This window comes from Ruditapes philippinarum, unplaced genomic scaffold, assembly GCF_026571515.1.
Source record: "Ruditapes philippinarum isolate M1 unplaced genomic scaffold, ASM2657151v2 ctg660_1_1_1_1, whole genome shotgun sequence".
NCBI lineage: Eukaryota > Metazoa > Mollusca > Bivalvia > Venerida > Veneridae > Ruditapes > Ruditapes philippinarum.
Window position 1 is genome coordinate 290133 of NW_026860859.1, and position 18858 is coordinate 308990.

The 18858-nt window shown below is 31.6% G+C and overlaps 2 protein-coding genes across 2 annotated transcripts; one reads left to right on the forward strand and one right to left on the reverse strand.

Annotated features, from left to right (window-relative positions):
- Positions 1-2627: 2627 nt before the first annotated feature.
- Positions 2628-7975, forward strand: LOC132713593 (RBPJ-interacting and tubulin-associated protein 1-like). Its single transcript, XM_060696233.1, has 2 exons — positions 2628-2858; positions 5021-7975. The coding sequence occupies exon 2, from the start codon at positions 5037-5039 to the stop codon at positions 5712-5714; it is 678 nt and encodes a 225-aa protein (XP_060552216.1). The 5' UTR covers positions 2628-2858; positions 5021-5036; the 3' UTR covers positions 5715-7975.
- Positions 7976-9451: 1476 nt separating this feature from the next.
- On the reverse strand, positions 9452-17048 carry LOC132713591 (lens fiber major intrinsic protein-like). Its single transcript, XM_060696232.1, has 7 exons — positions 16900-17048; positions 14006-14247; positions 13149-13336; positions 12624-12828; positions 11893-11973; positions 10938-11049; positions 9452-10456 (listed from the first exon to the last, which is right to left on the reverse strand). Exons 1-7 carry the CDS (start codon positions 16940-16942, stop codon positions 10347-10349), a joined length of 981 nt encoding a protein of 326 aa, XP_060552215.1. The 5' UTR covers positions 16943-17048; the 3' UTR covers positions 9452-10346.
- Between the last annotated feature and the right edge of the window lie 1810 nt (positions 17049-18858).

Genomic DNA, 18858 nt, shown 5'->3' on the forward strand with positions numbered 1-18858 from the left:
ATTTAACTCAACTTCTCTAACCTCAGGCAAGGCATAAAACAAATCTGAAAAATCTGAAATCTTATGACTTATGTTGTATCATTAGTCTCCTAGAAATTTTGTTATTGAAGAATAAATTCCGGTTATTATAGAGAATCTAGTCATAAATTCCTGCCTTTAACACTCGTAAGAGGGGTTGGCAGTATCCAGAGATAGATATATCTATTTTATTGTCTCGCATTCTCGTGTTTTATGTATATTTTTCTGTGTTCAGGTAGTTACACTTTCACAATTTTGTATTTTATGTCGCATGTTTTTATGAACCATGACAGTATTGAATAAAATCTTAAATAAATGCAGTTTAAGAAATGTACAAAATTCAAAATCAGGTAAAGTTTGCAAGGTCAATAATTTTAAAATGAATGCAGATATCTCGCAAAAAAAATGTAGAATATCACTGCTACTTGCCTGGAAGACACTTTATTGAAAGACAGGGTGACACTTTTTTATGTATGTATTTATTTATTCATTTATTTTTTTTATTTTTTTTTTTTTTTTTTTTTGGGGGGGGGGGTGTTTCGGGGTACGTTGCAGTTACGCAATAGATGTCACATGGTGACTGTCCAACTTTACTGCTAGAGGAAGACCTCAGGAGTGCATTATTTCATGCACGAGTGGGGGCACCTGAGTAGAACCACCTCGCTACCACCAACGAGGTGGAAACATTTGTCAGACGCCAACAGTGCTCCCGTGACAAAAGATAACGTTCTCTTTTGTCCCATAATGCACAGACTACATATGCTAACAGTATGAAATTGATGACTAGCACAGTTGCTGTATTAAAAGTAAAAACATTCACGAACTTTCGTCCAGTCATGCACATATTGTAATAAGGCAAACATAATTAATGTATTAGGTATTTCACATGGTAAAGTTATTTGCAAAAAGTAAAGTCTAGATTTAAAAAAAAGTTTCTTTTTGAAAGACCCTGTGTAGAACAAAATCTTTCCCGCTTAATTAACTTTGTTTTCATATGTCTGCTCAGATATGGACAGAAATGTATAAGCAACTATTTTATTAGGCAGATCACAGTAACTATGAAATCTTTGCGCTCAATTTCAAGAATAAACCAATTCTTCGCACATGTTCATGTCAATTTTTGCTTCTTTGCTAAAGGGTCAGGTTTCTGCAATTATCAGGGGAAGTAACCGCTGCAATGCATTGATCCAAAATCCTCACAATCATTTGATTGGGTAGGTCTGTGTAGCAAAGCAAAGGGAGATCACTGCGTCGGAGTTCAAGATTTCAAGATTTATTGCAAGATGTATTCAATACTACTATGGTTCATAAGGACATTCGACATAAAATACAAAATTGTGAACATGTAACAACCGTAACACAGAAAAATATACATAAAACAGGAGAATGAGTGACAATTATATTGTACCTGTATATTATATTCGTTATTGAATTCGGAAATTCAAACTTAAAATTTTATAGAGGATATTTGTTTAGTTCAGTGTAAGATCAGAATATATTTCACCGATTGAGCACCAAAAGTTAATTTCTCGGCATTTTCCGTCAAACCTCGGATAAGTAATGAATAATAGCAACGTACCCCGAAACACCACCCCCCCCCTCAAAAAAATTGATAAATAATTAAATACATACATAAAAAGGTGTCACCCTGTCTTTCAATAAAGTGTCTTCCAGGCAAGTAACAGTGATATTCTACATTTTTTTTCTTGTGTGAGATATCTGCATTCATTTTAAAGTTATTGACCTTGCAAACTTTACCTGATTTTGAATTTTGTACATTTCTTAAACTGCATTTATTTAAGATTTTATTCAATACTGTCATGGTTCTTAAAAACATGCGACATAAAATACAAAATTGTGAAAGTGTAACTACCTGAACACAGAAAAATATACATAAAACACGAGAATGAGTGACAATTATATTGTACCTGTAAAATAAAAAAAAGACATGACTTTATTCTTAATACATTTGTAATTACAAAAAAATATGCTTCTTGAACAAATTTTCTATGAGACAAAAGATAGTACAACATTATACTTGTTATTTGAATTTTGTAATGATTTCTCTACAAAATAAAGCATTCTTTAACAACAAAGCAATGTTTTTTAAATGTGATTTGTTTTTACTATTCATTACATCTTCGAATTTCCTTTCATGGATACCTTTTATGATATGGTTTTAAAAATTTACGTTTACTTTTAACAAAATGTGAACAATAACATCTACATCTACATATGTCGGTCAAAAGCTATACATAGCTTATGTTTTGTAAAATGTTATATATGTATACCGACAATAAATAAATTTTGATTTGATTTGATTTGACATCATACTGCTTTAAAATCGTTTACGATAATTCTAAGCAGGTATACATTGTATACATTAAAGAGACAGCTATGAGATACAAACAGTCCCTTAAAGAGATCTCCCACGCGTGACCTACCCTAACTGGCCGTAGCGTAACCGGTGCGCGGAGTTCAGTGAAATTCGCCACCCACTTTGGAATTGGTCATCCTTTTCTGTGATTTTAAATCTTTGGTAAAATTTATTTATCAAATTGTTAATCGGAACACTTTGGCTATTATTCATTACTTATCCGAAGTTTGACGGAAAATGCCGAGAAATTACGATTGTCAAATGTGTTTTTTTTTTCTTTGCAAAAAAATGTCTTTAAGTCATTTGTGTGCTATTGGCACTATTTTTCAAAACACATTCGATGTTAGTTATTTCCTTTTATCAGATAAGTAAAAAAATCTAATTATAAAAAAAGTATCGTGCAAGCGCCAACGTAATCCGGATTGTTTACATAGGAGACAGGTGCTCTTTCCAAATTTGCAAGGTATTTTATTTATCAACAATATAACCTTGTGTTATCGATATGACGTGACAGTGAAGCTGCATTTTAAATTACGCTTTAATGTTTACGTTCAATGAAGTGGCTGCAATATTTTGTTTGAAATGTATAAAAGATTAAAACTTGTTAATTGTGGGTGGGGTATATCTATAATTTATACTCGGTTCCTATGATATCAAGGGTTCTATGATATCAAGGTATTTAAATTTTCTGTGACTGCTAGTAAAAGCAACACATGGTGATGCTAATATTTGTAAAACTTGCACACTAGATTCATTTTCATCTGCCAATAAATTTAATTTGGTGAATAATGAATGTATTTGTGGCAAGAAAACTATTTTATAAAACCTTCATATTTGACTACCATTTTCCATAGCACTTCTACTTGGTTTTTACACAGTCAATTAAAATATGTTATAAACACATATACTGACATATAGTCTGTTCATATAGTTTTAATTTTATAGCAAGTTAACTGTTGGAAGTTTTTCACAACTTAACTTGAAAGTTTTGACCCATCAATTCTTCCATATCTGTTTTTTTGGGGATTACCTTGATACCGTAGTAACCTCCTGAAATAACCCAAAATGGCAGGCATTGAAAATATTCTAAAAAATGTCATTTTTATTGGTTCTTTTGAAATAATTTTATGACAAACAGTTCTGGCAAAGGTTCAATTATAAGATGGAAGAAAAATCTCATTCATTTATGATATTTATATTTAAATATTTTCCGATAAACGTTAAGTACCTTGATATCATAGAACCCCGGGCTACTGTTTAATTAACTGCTTATCAATCATCAGTAATTAGGCGTGTAAAACTGATGTCTACTGGGAACTATGGACTGAAATAACCTAACAGGTTAAGCTTTACAAAAACACTGATAATATGAAAAAGGCAAAGCCTCAAAGCGAGCTCGATGCACTTTTTACGTGAAATAGTATGAAATAATCGCTCAATTTTATTTCAAATGCAGTAACGAGTGCGTGTGACGTCACACGTACTGTGTTAAATATGGCTCCGCCCCTGTCGTGAAATGAATAACGAGTTTTGAAAACGTTGATAAAACTTTGTTTATTTTGTTTCACTCTATAATTTTTCAAGGGAAATAAAGATTATCTAAAGTGAAATAAATGTAAAACTTAAAACGTTTGCGACATTAAAATAGCGTACTTGATTTGTTTGTTTTGCACGTGCTGTTTGGCGCTACATTGTGACGTCAAGTAAACAATACTTTAAACGTCTGTACAGCGTTAACGACTGAATAAAAGATATTGGTGTTCGGATTCATTTTCTTAATTAGACCATTTTCTTTCATTCTAGATAGTTTTCACAACAAAATTCAACAAAAAATTGTTCTTATTTATCAGATTTTTCAAACAAAATGGCGCCTTCAATTATTATTTTTTTATACACAGCTTCCGTTATTCTGGTTCCCTGTCTAATTATGGTTCCCATAGACGTGCGCGGGTGACCAGTCTAGACATCCGTTTTCAGTCAGAATTCCTCAGTTTTTATCGTTATCTTTAAATTCGAAAGGTTGCGATGTGTCCAATTCGGTACTTTGGACGAAAGTTTTCAAAACCATCACTTAGCAGGTACTCGCGTTACCGTAAAGCTCGCTTTGCGAGCAGGCCCTTCGGGCCAGCTCGTCGAGCTCACTATTATTTTGAATGGCAAATGTGACATCTGGAAAATAAACCAAAGCTATCCAATTTATTTTTTCAACTTGACAATGATCACAAAAATCATGCAGTTAAAAATTAAGCTTCATTTTAATATGATTCAGTTATTTCTATAAATCTCCCAGGCAAATACACTGCAACTATACAATTATTATAATTTATAGCTATGACAGCGAAACCGTTTGACAAAATTTAAGACATGAATGTGTTGTTTAAGATTTAATTTGTCATGACCAGAGGTGACAGGCCTCGTTAATAAAGTTTATTAGAAAATGACATGATATCTTATTTGACAATTTCTGGTTTAGATTTTTTGCTATAGATTTTTTGCTAAAAATCATAACTTTTAGTCTCATTAATTGTATTTTTTGTACATTGTAGTTTATATTCCTTTACCATTATATATGAAAAATAAACACTGAACTGTTATAAATAATTATTAACTTTTTTTATTCTTCAGAAAATGAACTGAGACAATGAGGATGGAAGATTTAGAATTGACTGGGACCCGGCCCCCTTCAGTGGCAAGTTCAAGACCATCATCTAGAACTTCAAACCGGCCAAACTCTGGGTACCATGTTGTTTCTGAAAAGTCCAATGTTGATGAACTACTTTTCACTTCTCATCACCCTAGGCTCGACAATGTGAAAAGCTTCAAACCACCTTGGTCTAATACACCTCGCTGTAACACAGATATAGAGAAAAGTAAAAAGATGCCAAGGATGAAGCCCCTTTTATGGACTCCAAGTGATGATCGCGGTACATATACTAGTCAGTCTGATAAGAAGGGCTATAGATCTTCAAATAAAGGACATAATCATACATTGGATGTAGAGAGACTGAATAGATATAGGCCTGTGAAACAGAAGCCTTCTTTTTGTGATGAGTCTTTATTCGGACCTAGGCTAGAGGAACCTTCTTTTGAAGCCCCATGGGCTGATAAAACCAAGAAACCTAAGCCTTACCTATTTTCTCCTTTGGACTATGCCAGATTAACACGAGAAGGGTCAACTATGAGTGCTAAGTATTCGTCGTCTGGGACATTGGACGGGAGACCTCCATCTAGACAGGGGAGGCGACCAAAGACTGCTTCAACAAGACCTGTGACTGTAGAATCTGCTGAAGATATTCATAAACCAACCTGGAGACCATAACCCGTATATATTTATTGCACAATTGTAAAGTCAATTTTTATTGGATCCTATATGTTATATGGCACTATTGTAATGTAATTTTTGATAGGATAATTGTGAAGTTTATATATCTATATACACTGCTGTCTTAAAGGGACTATACTGAGGGTTTTAGTCATGAAGGGACTGCAAATATTTTTCTAAGATTTTTGTACCAGTTGATGAAGAGTTGGATCAATTACTTGAGCAAATTTTCAGGTCATTCCCTCATATTGTTTTTATGTTGTGCAAAATGAGCCAAAAAGAAAAAGCGTTGCAACACCTTTCACTCTAATCAAGCTAAGAATCACACAAAAACTGATTTTCAATATAATTCTGAGTATATTTCTTTGTTATCCTTTGCAGAGTTTCCCATTTTAATTGCCTCACTTGATATTAATACGATTTTCAAATTTTATGTTTTCTAGACCTCAGTGAAGTTCTTTTAAATTTTTAGAGCATTTTTTTATTTTTCCACAAATAAAGACATTGTGCAGTATCATAAACTTTTTAAAAAGATTTTTCACAAGTTATAGGGATGTGTATAAAATAATGGTTGTATACAATAAAACCATGGCTTTATTGCTTAGACAGGTAATATTATAAGCTTACAACCATATAAACTTGGCCATATAACCCAAAATCAAAATTAATGAAATAATCTTTATATATATTATGTGCCCGGTAGTTATGTTAATATGTAGAATAATCTATATAACTATTTATGAGAAAAAAGGTTTAGATATATTAGGGTTTGGATGTGGGTTAGAAATGTAAATGATCTAGATTATATCATTATTTTATTTTAGAAGGAAATAGAATCTAGTGTTATGCTGGTGATGATAAATGATTTTCAGAAAAAGTCTAATGTTACATTGTTAAACATGTTTAATTTTGGCCAGGTACCTAAATTTCTTCACCCTAATGCAGCTACAAGTTGTGTCCAATAATTGTAGGGTCAGGGGTCACATAACGAATCTGAGCATACTGTACTTTTGACTTATACATGTACATTTGTATTATAATAATATAAGCATTTTGATACCAATGTACATGTACCTTAGTAATAGGGTCAGGATAAAAATTCAAACAGGGCCAGTCAGTTTTATAAATTTAGAAAGTTGATTAAAGGTTTATTAACAGTAAAATTCATAAATATTCTCTCAGGATTCTGTGTAACTTGTTTCTTAATCTTTGTTTTGTGGTAAATCCGAGTCTTTTTGAAAGAAACAGATGTCCGTCATCTTTGATGTTGTTAAATGTTTATTTATACATGTAAAATGTAAATAATGTTTTGTTATGGTTTTTTTCTTACTGTAAGATTTCAATTATAAAAGTTCAGTGTTAGAAGTTATATTGACCTGGTTATGTACACAGTGTAGAGCTAATCTCCTATGATTTGTAGATGTGATCTTAGTGTGACAAAGCTGTTACAGATAAGTGTACATTAAATAGTGAAATCTCTCTAACAAATGAAAAACTCTAATTTAAAAGAGAACATCATGGCTATAGCATATTTTAGCTTGAGGGAAAGGTGTTTTAAATTAGATAAGAAATTAATTAAATATAATATGTATTTCTGCTTTGTTAATGCATGTGACCTGTAAAATAAACATCTTTTGAGTATACACAGAGAAGATATGATAATGTTTTAAACCCTACACACTATATGTATTAGATAGTGTCATTAAAAAGCTGGTCGTTTTAATCTTTAAGAAAGAGCTAACTAAACTTGACCAGTTATAGAGAATTCAGCTTCCAAAACATATGTTGTGCATTTTCTTATATAAGTCAGTCAAATTCAATAAGAATTTCCTAAATTTCAATAAATTTCTGCAATAAAAATATTTTTAATTATTATAAGAGGTGCAAAGTATGTATTTAAATAAGCTTATCCAAAACTTGAGATTTTCACTTTTTATCAATATATCATGTGTGTTATGAAAACATTCACAATTTTTTTTTTAATATTTTATATTTAATTATGATTTTAGTATTACTGTATTTTTTCACACTTTTTGTTTTGGTGTTTTACATTTAGTTTGTAAAGGTGCTTTAGCAGTATAAAATTGAATATTGTCTAAGATTGTAGTAAAAGTATAGATGTATAATGGATATTTAATTCCTTAAATCAGATGAAGTTCTCAGATATTTGATTTGTACCTATTTTGTTTGTAAAAAAAGAGAAAGATAATGAGTTAAATTCTTAATTCTCCATATTTCAAAGTGGAGATTTTATTTTGTTGTTTTTCAAAATCATAGCCAGTAAAACCAATTTTTTTAATCACATAAAATATTTTTTTGATATCTTTTACAACACTGATATTACCACAGACTTTAATGATCAATTTAAATCTGTGATATTACCAAATACCATTGTGTTGAAATTAGTATGCTTTTTTCTGCAATATCGTGATCAAATTATGTACCTGATTATATTTGAAGAAATTGATTTTTATTTGTCAATTTTATCTATATTGTAATGTTATTTTAACCTTTACCCCGCTAAAAACGAAAGGGATCAGCCTTTGCTACCAGGCTGTTTGTAGCTTAATCTTTGTATTTTAATATTTAAACCCTTTAATTTAGAATGGACTGTTCCAAATTCAAAACAGGGCATATCCATTATACAAATTCAGCATATTAAGGGTTAAAAATATTCAAAATTGCAGTTCATGTACTACAATGAGTACGTTTACATTTAGAATTTAACCATTCTTAATCAACGGTCCAGTTAACTCAATAAGCAGAGGGTTGGACTGTAATTCATGGTACTATTCCCAGACAGTGCAGGTCTCTTTTGTTGTGATTGATCATGAAATCCTTCCTTCAGCTTTTCACACTGTACCTCTGCTCTGGCATGTACAGAAGTTAACAATTCCTTTCGAAAGTAAAGGCAACTAGTACTGTTAGACTGCTTGATAGCCTACCCAAAACTATGCAGTGACCAAACTGTGCTCTGGTATATTCAATGTGGCTTACTGCCATGATACCAAGGGTAAACTACCAACACCACCAACACATTTCTTTATCAGAGATACATGTATTTTTTTTACAAGATATTTTATTCTGCAGCTGTGACACAGTACAGCTCATTATCGATCATGTACCTTTAGATGAGTTTACTGCTGCTAATAATAATATAACCTGTTTGTTTTCACTTTTAATTCACATACTACATATATATTGAATTGTAACACAAATTATATAAATATTTTTGTGTGTGTAAAAAATTCTGTGATAAATATATCAATATGAAAGTAACAAATTGTTATAATTTGATATTACATGTATAAACTTTATAATCTCAAACAGATAATATAGATATGTGTAGTAAAATATTTGTGTTCTTTAACTTTTTGTAGAGATGAAGGAATACCATGACTTTGTGAAATATTAGTGTTTTAATCTTTAGCCCGTTTGCGACAACCAAATATACCCACGTGACCAGTGTAGACCATGATCTGCTGCCACAGCTATGCCTTCTGATCACTGTCCACTATTAGTCTGTAGATCTGCATTATCTTTTTATAATTATAATCCCCGAAAGATGATGAATGGTTTTGTCCATATTAAAAGCTGAACTTGTCCATTTAAGATTTTTAGGGCGGTAAGGATTAATTGATCTAAACAATTATATGTTGTTGTAAATATTTATTGTTTTTTATTAGTAAGATAAACAAAATAAAAGATTTATTGCTGGAATTTTTGTTATAATGAATGATAGGCAGTTGGTGTTAAAATGCCCTTAGTTAACAAAATATTGTTTGAATGTTGAAAAAAGACAAGTCCTTAAATACCTATATAAAAGAAGTATGATTGTACATATATTTTTCATTAGAGCGAATGATGCATGGCAAAAATCCTACTTAAAATAGCACAATAATATTTTGTTTGGAACATTTTATTCTGTAAATGTACAATATTTATGCCAGTTAAATTTGAGATACATTGTATCTCTCAACTCATTCTCTTTCAACGTTCTACCATAAGATACATATAAGGTACTGTTTATAAATTTTATAATAAAAATATTTCAATAGATATAGGTTTATAGGCTTCATGTATTTTAGAACATTTGTTTTTATTTAATTGACATGTCAATATTATGCATACATTATTAAACTAACTGAATTATAAATCTCAAATATAGACTAACTGTACATGTATTATAAATCTCACATCGTATCAGTCACGTGAGTGTACTTTACCTTAATTAATCTAGAGTAAATGCATAACCAGTTATACTTCGGTAGACAAACAATTAAATTTGTATTGATGGGTCAGCGGAAAATGCACAGATCTTGCATTACAGAAGATGTAGGTTTGAGCACAGCAGTTGTCTAATATTTTACCTTGTTTCCTCTTTTCTATACGTTACACGTTGCAAAAGTAAAAAGTAATCGATTGTCGTAATTAACTGTAAACAGAACCAAAAAGAAACCAATAAACTTCATTCCGTAACGTTGATCATGGTCCTCCATACAACAAAACATGAACAAAAGAATTGGCCAACTGTTTCCATTAACAACACTATGAAGATACTGTGGCCTTGAGTACTAGGATATGTACATTGTATATTAATTAATGATTAAAGAAGGATTTGCATAGGTATTACAGTTCTGTTCTATTGTTATTAGACACTGCAATCTTGATGCAGCCATTATCTTCTGTGGTGGTCACCAAGTCATGTATCGGAAATGTAACCATTTCTTTTCCACTCACTGAAAGAAAATAGAGACTTGTATAGATGGTTAAAAAGTGAGTGATTGGGTAAGTCAGTATACATTTAGATGTGACTTGTCATTAATGCTGGGAAATTTTATATATTTATCCATCAATTGATAATGCATTGGTCTATCACCCTGATGGTTTTGACTGCGCACATTAATTTTGTCCCACGTGCTGGTTCGAGCTAATGAAGATGATATACATTATTCTTTTAAGAATTATAAATTTGTTTATGTTCTTCATTTTATCAAAGTTTGAGAAAGTGAACATAAAACAAGGAATTAATTAAAAAAAAAACAAAAAACATTTCCCCCTTGTTACGGAAGAAAGATTTAAGAACAAAACATAAAAACAGATTTCTTTATACTTAAACATACGACTTATTCATCTTTGTAACAATTCAATTAAGATTTATATTTCATAAATTTCGAATATAAGCCTTAAGTATAGAAAAAGCTGTATCAAATGCCTTACTCAGTTTTCTGGCGGCGTCTGTGTATGTCATTATATTTTTGTATGGATTGAACACATATTTGTATGCCAGAGCGCCAATGCTCCCTCCGAGGATCGGACCAGCCCAGTATACCTACACAAATAAAAGAATAAGACCACTGAAGAATTTAGACACCATAACAGTAATTGGACTTTGCCTAATGTGGTACTAAAATCGGGTTTTTTTATTCAGAAAACTTGATCATTAGAAGCGGTTGCTGCTATGACAATGTCAGTATATACTATATAAGAATGGGAACAGTGTATAGAAATACATGACTTTTTGTATGTCCGGCATACTTACTTGGAGACAAGATTTTCAAGGTTTATTCAATACTGTCATGGTTCATAAGAACATGTGACATAAAATACAAAATTGTGAACATGTAACTACCGGAACGCAGAAAATGTACATAAAAACAACAGTAGAATGAGTGACAATTTTATTGTAACAGAGCGTTCCTAAACCTTTTGGCAAATAAGCTCACCTGGGCTAAGGTTGGTGATAATTTTTCGCTTCTTGTCTTCTTGGTTTAAAGATCATTTATTTACTGTTTAATAGCATGTCATATTTCTTGCATTAATAATGTACATGTAAATAAATGTATATTTTCAACCATTGAATATCATGTTCCGACACTAGAATGGTACTAGATATGTGGTAACCACAGCGAACATGATGTTTGATGTTGAATTAACGATAAAGAATATAATGACAGCACATTAATGCAGAAATTTACTTACAACCATTGCAATAATCATTTTAATCGATTCTTGGAGTACTATAGCAGTTTTTCTTTTCATAGAAGTTTTCATCATTTTTGTTAGAAAAAAAAACAACCTGTATTCGGTGGTAAATTTCATAAAAAAGCAATAAACAGTTCCAAATTGATACATCGAAAGCATTGTGTAATTAATCAAGTAAATAATGCCATACCCAGAGATTGTCGAACGAATTTGAAATGAACGCTGCACAAAATGACCGCGCCGGATTCATACTTGCTCCCGTGAAAGGTATCTACAACAGAAACAAAAGTATATCGCAACATTAGGGTCATTTCGAGCACACTTCAATCATTATAAGTAAAACAAAAAATAAAGGAACTTGTGGCCTGAAATGACTGTATTTATTTATTTATTTATTTATTTATTTTCTGAAGAAATAAAACTACAAAAAAACTTTTACACATCAAAATGAGAATAATAGAAAAACGTTTAAAACTTTAACATATTCTCTCTTCTTTCTTTCTTTGAGTGAAAATATATGATGCTTTAAATTCGAACATACTCGTCGTGTATAACGCTTGAATTTGAAAATAACCTATAGGTGTGTGAGAGTTCTAAGCTTAATAAAGGTCCATCCGCCCTTCCAGGCACAGAGAGTACGGACCACGGATAAGTCACCAATCATGTCCTTAAATAGTATTAAATTGTCAAATGGTGACCTATAAATTTTGAATAAAATGTAAGAGCGCCGAATCTGTTCAAAATAATCATGACCATAGCGAGCAACGCTAAGTAATCTACTACACAATTCCTGCGTTACTTTCACAGAGGTACACAGTGAAACTGTTATTGTACAATGGTATGGAAAGTCTTTCGAAACGAACGTAATAATGAAAAATAGTAGGAAGGTGTGCAAGAAAATGCATAAACTTTAAGCATTACCCCAGCTAAATTTATGCCAGCAATAGTGAATCCAATGCCAACAGCCTCGCTTCCAAAAAATGTCCGGTTGGAGTCAATGCAGCCATATATGGATATTACAAGAATGAAAGTGAACACAACCTCACATGCAAACCCCTGTACAGCACTGATCCTCGTGTTGACCATGTTCATTCCAAGATTCCCATGAAGCTCGCTTGGCGTTACACTATAAAGATTGAAGTATAGTAAATCACAAATATATCTAATAACCTATAAGTTTTCTTATGGAAAAAATAACAAACAAACAGACTGACATTTTACAAATATCCAGATTCCACAACTTTGCTCGTGTTGTGACGTGCGGACTCGTGGAAATGCAACTTGCATGATTATATTAATTCTAGCGATATTTAGTGACCAATAATTACTAGTTATTGCATTTTTTTAGAGTGAAACTTTTCCCACGGGGAAAATTTGGCTTGAGATGTATGTATCAGGTTTTCTCTCTACCCTGTATCAACTTGTCATGACTTCAATACCTCTTACCCTTTTAAAATTAAGACTCCCAGAGAACCACCAGTGCATTGGGCCATGACGTAGAAGAGCGCGCGTAGAGGACTTATCGTCTGACCAACAGCAAACGATATTGTAACTGCAGGATTCATAAACGCGCCGGACACGTGACCAAACATTTGTATACATATAGCTATCATAAGTCCCGATGCCAATGCATTCTAAAAATAGAAAATATTTATGATTGTGATTGACTACCTTCCATTAAAGGGTGTGATTTCTTTATTAAAGGGTATAAAGCTTTAATTATTTAATGAAATATTTTAAGAAAATTATAAAAGGTAAAATTATGTTTTTCCCCCTATCATCATGATGTGACGTAGAATGTTTCTGTTATATTGCACACATGAATATTATATAAAAACATAAAAATATGTTGAGAAACAATACATTATGCTGTTATTAAGATAGTTTTTCAATGATTTCATGCATACGCCATTTGCTGTTAAGATATATACAAACATGTCTATAATTCATACAGGTGTTTTGGAAGTAATTATTTTACAAAATAATTCATACAATCATCTATAGACTATAGACAGCAGATATATAGATTTATACACTTTAAGTATGATATGAGCGGCGTCACGACAAAACCAACATAATGTGTTTGTGACCAGCATGGATCCAAACCAGCCTGCGCATCCGCGCAGTCTGATCAGGATCCATGCTGTTCGCTATCAGTTTCTCTACTTGTTATAGAGTTTGTAAGCGAACAGCATGGATCCTGATCAGACTGCGCGGATGTGCAGGCTGGTCTGGATACATGCTGGTCACAAACACATTACGTTGGTTTTGTCGTGACGCGGCTCATATATGCTTTTTTGTACCTTGACAATGGTAGCCTCCGTCCCTTCAACCGGTAAAAGAGGTACAGCCGCCATTGTTGCTATAAATAGAAACACCATAGTTGCTATAAATTCCGCGAAAACTGCGCGCCAAAGTGCACGAGACTTTAGTTCTTGCAGCATTCCTGACGGCAGATCTCCATTTCGAAGTTTTTCTATTCGCCTCGTCAAGTCAACAAAATATCCATCCATGTCCCAATTTAGTAGATAGTCTTCTTGAATTTCTGCAGTATAAGTAAATGTGAACGGCAATATTAAGTAGGGATGAAACATACAAGATAGTGTGGACGAGAGATTTGGTTTACCCCGAAACTAATGAAGAAAAAAGCTGCGATATAATTTAAATTAAAAAACATAATAAATTATATAATTTAAGTTAATAAATAAGTAAATATACATATACAGATATGACATGTTTTGTCTACATGAATTTCATACAATTTACATTTCTTTGCGATACGTCGTAAATTATGTTAACTTTGGTAAATTATTTACATGTACAGGCCCCATACAATTAAATATTTACTTATGAACATACAAAAATGTTGTCATTATATGACAGATTGTTAGTTTATAACTGATCATAATTTTATTTTTAAGTAAAACATAATTATTTTATTCCATAGAAGAACATAAAAACATTAATTAGTAGTATTTTCTTCTAATTACATGTACCTTCCTTTATTTCATATTTGACCATATCTATTCTGAAACTTCTAATATTGTTCTTCATTTGAGCATTATTGAATTTGTACACTATAAATACCAATAAAACCTATGATATCTTTTCTTTATTCTTTAGTTTTTGTTTACACAAGACGCACAAAGAACAGACATGTTTTATTATATTTTCACCAATAAAACTTTTAAAACCATGCATATTGTAAACGATTCACAAAACTTAATAATGTGTTAGAAGTTTAAATTTACCCAACTGCCAAGTCACGGGGATGGAACCGCACATGGATCTCAAAATTGAGCACCGGTAAAAATATATGTGAATTTCCTTTGATCCAGATGTGCACCATAACACCATATGTGTAAAGGGTAGGGAAAGTCTGCTGCTCTTAGTAAGAAAATTAAGTAATGGATTTTCATTTATCTCATAACATGTTTTGTAATTCGTTCATCACCTCTTCTGTATTGATCAGGTGCAGTAACCGCTGCGAAAAGTGTTTTGTATCTCAGCAACAGTTACTTCCCCTGATCAGTACAGAAATATACGTAAAATATTTGCTGATTTGAGCTAAGACACCACTTATTATGTACATGTATTAAGGGTTAAATATAAATGTTGAGTAGCATTAAAAAAACAAGTCATAAATTAAAGTGTACAAATTTTATTACTTTAAACATACCGATTGTGGCAATGTAAAATCGGCTTTACAGCTCGGGAAGATATTAATATAAATGTATTTATGGATATAGATCGATTTATTTATACACACTATATATTTGAAGCATGTTGTCCTTCTAAACACAATGTTAAGGGAATATTTCTAAAAAGCATGGCTGTTAATTATAGTTGTCCGTTAAATGACCAGTACCACTGAGAAAAAAAAGATAAATCTTCTGTGCATGTAGGACTCAGACCACATATAGCCATGTGATGGAAATTATTGTCTTAAACTTTTGCAACAATGTTCCCTCTTCAACATACAGATTACGAGCATCCTCGTATACTGTCTTTTTTAGCCTTGGCCCAGGCCTGGCCATATTATGATTGTGAAATCATTTTTATGACGTCACAGGGGCCCTGTGAAGATTCTGGTTCTTCTAAGTGTTTCTTTACTACAAACATGGGGGGTCAATGATTAATGTAACACCGGCAAAAAAGTCGAGTCTTGATGCTTAGACTCAACTTTTTACAAGGTATACATCAAAACAAAATATCGCGGATTATATAATGGCCGCAATTGGCTACCTAAAGTAGGTACTATGTTTGTGTGGCTTTGTAGAAAATGTCGCGGTTTCCCTCGTAAAACTCGACTTTGTACGACATAAGTGTGAAAGAAAAACTAGAGAGTTTCTATAAGCCGCGACATTTTATACGAAAATCGACATAAAATCTCGCGGATTTAAAAATTCCCATAAGGAGTACTGCCTCGATATACAGTATTTTTTATTATTTCTTTAGGCAGTATCAGATAGTAAGCCTATTGATGTAGTTTTATTAATTTATATAATTTTCAAACATATTGAATTTAATAATGGCCTTGCAGTCAAATTTACGAAACCTTATCGGTTCTTCTAGATTGCTATTCAATGTTTATATGAAATTGATCAGTAGTCTTCTATATCACCAATGGATCTCTTCAGCACATACGAAGCTCGACTTGAATTTTGATCGGCGATTTTCTTTTTTTGAGCCAAGTCACAATAAATGTTTTAGTAAGAGTGTGTTTGTATGTTTAGCATTGTTCGGTGATAAGATTTCGTAAGAAACTTTTCTTCATAAACATTGTATATATTGGACACACCAGAACCCACGACGGAAAGAATACCTCGAGAAGACTCTATAAAAATCCAAACCAAATTAGGTATACATGGAAAAAAGTCAAGAGTGTATATTTAGTAATTTACATTCCGATTTTCATATAAAAGGCTTTGAATTTTACATAAATGTTTAAATTTGTTGAAAATTTATCCCTTGATTGACCTATTTCACGTTCACATATGATAGTGCACATCTGGATCAGCGAAAATGTAACGCTCAATTTTGAGATCCATATGGGGTTCCACCGTCGTGCAACGTCATTGGCTAAATACTACATCTGCTTTTAAACTAACAAATATTGCGTTCAAGATATTAGATTATAAATATATGTGATTATGAAATGAGAGCTTTAAAACTCTTAAGAAAGAAATATACTCACGTAAGAAGTTCTCTGTTTCCAATTTATACTGAGCCAAAGTCATGAGAACACAGTTACCACTACAAGCCACACTATTTGCACCATTGGTAGGGATTTAGGAAGTGATGTTCAGATGATTTGGAGCGATGTTCATATATTTTGCCCTGCTTCAAAATTTGAATACATTTTCTAAAGGTGCTTACTACAATATTTTCGATTAATATTTCGATTTTTCTTTTCCAATCTTATGGACAGTAATACTGTTGTATAGTTCCAAATGATGTTTTCTATTTTAAAATGGAATTTATGTGTTACATGTAATAACTTTGTAAAATTACAAAAGATTTTATTTATGTTAAAATGGAAAACATATACATGTATCCAGATGATACTAAAAAACTTTCTCACATTCTGTCATTTCCATCTCGTTATAGACTGTTTTAGTTCCACTGTTGTTACAGCCTACGTCAATGGAATTGTTCACCATGTTGTTCAATTTCTGTTGTTTCTCATTACCTCCCTTATTTCCTCAACTTCTTGTTACGTCCCTTATCCTCAGTGAATTTTGTTACATGTATATATTTTCAAAAATATTGGTTTCATTTTAAAAACGTAATCTGTCGGTCTGATTTTTGAAAATTATCTTTAATTCTGCATAATTCTATTTATATTAGGTTTGCTGGATTTCAGATTACCTTGTCGGTAAATATATTTAAGACATGTTTTTTTATTTTTTTATTTTATTTTATTTTATCTGTTTATTTATTTATTTTTTTGTGTGCAAAATTGACATACAGTATGTGTATCATATTTACTACTTCTTAACTGATGAAACCGCTTATTATAGTTTTTTTATAGTTTTGATCTTTATCGCACACTGATATTTATTTTAACATCGTTTTTTCTTCTGAAAATAATACTTAACATTAATTATTTTTTGTTACGGCTTGAAACAGATTTGTGATTAGTAGAACTACCAAAGAAAAGAAACCAATAAAGCTATGGAACTTAATATAGTCTATGTTACACATGAGAAAATAAACTTTTGGAATTAAAATAAAGCATAGATACGGGACAGGAAAGATGCTAATTTATGAAAATAAGTTAATTGCAAAAGACCCCATGAGATATTTTATATATATTCTACAGAACTTGGAAATATATGTAACAAGTGCTATATAGAATTCAGATGACATCGTTCGGCTATTACATAAACAATTAAATTTGACTTACCCTGCTTTATTTTTTCGGATATTTCGAATCAGCTTATACTTAAGCCTACGTACCTTTAATATGTATAGGATCGGTTAATACGAACAGACGATATGGAGACATATATCACTTACATTGTAAATATGATATTGTTTTGTACGAGATAGACGAATTCGACTTAAGGGATATTTATGACATTTACAGTTCAAAATTTAAAACATGCTCTAGCACTTCTTTCATACTGACATTGTCATCTTCTTGTATCCCATTGTTAAGGGATATGTTTAACGTAACTTAAACCATATGGTTCACCTTTGCGAGCTTGGCAATAACTGCGTATGTTGTAATTAAATGTAACTGTATATACCTTGCAAGAGTAATAACGAAATTATAAGTTATCAGTTAAACATAAAAAAGAAGAAAAAAGAAATATTTACAAAAAAATAAAGGTTTCCCACAGTATTTCGACGTTTAAGACGTGTATTTATTTCATTAAGATATTTAATTAATGGTAGTGTTTAGCATTCAATTACGCAAATTGTTAAAATAAAAAAATATAAACTTAAAACTGAATCAATGGATGACAATAAATCTGAGCCAACCTGGGACATTTTATAACGGGACAATCGACTTACAACAAGATAAGCGGTCTTATGTTAGTATCAAATTGTCCGTGTGTTAAATTAAATCTTATAATTTAATAAATTAAAAATATAAGAAAGGAATAGACAACTTTTCATGACATTATGTGAAGGCCATTTAAATACA

What these genes read in the sequence shown, in the direction of transcription:
- LOC132713593 (XM_060696233.1), top strand. Translation starts at nt 5,037, where the DNA reads ATGAGGATGGAAGATTTAGAATTGACTGGGACCCGGCCCCCTTCAGTG.
- LOC132713591 (XM_060696232.1), bottom strand. Translation starts at nt 16,942, where the DNA reads ATGACTTTGGCTCAGTATAAATTGGAAACAGAGAACTTCTTAC. An exon ending in GGAAACAGAGAACTTCTTAC is followed by an intron (nt 14,248 to 16,899) that starts GTGAGTATATTT and finishes CTTATACTGCAG; the next exon opens with AAATTCAAGAAGACTATCTA. An exon ending in AGACGCCGCCAGAAAACTGA is followed by an intron (nt 10,457 to 10,937) that starts GTAAGGCATTTG and finishes ATTTTCTTTCAG; the next exon opens with TGAGTGGAAAAGAAATGGTT.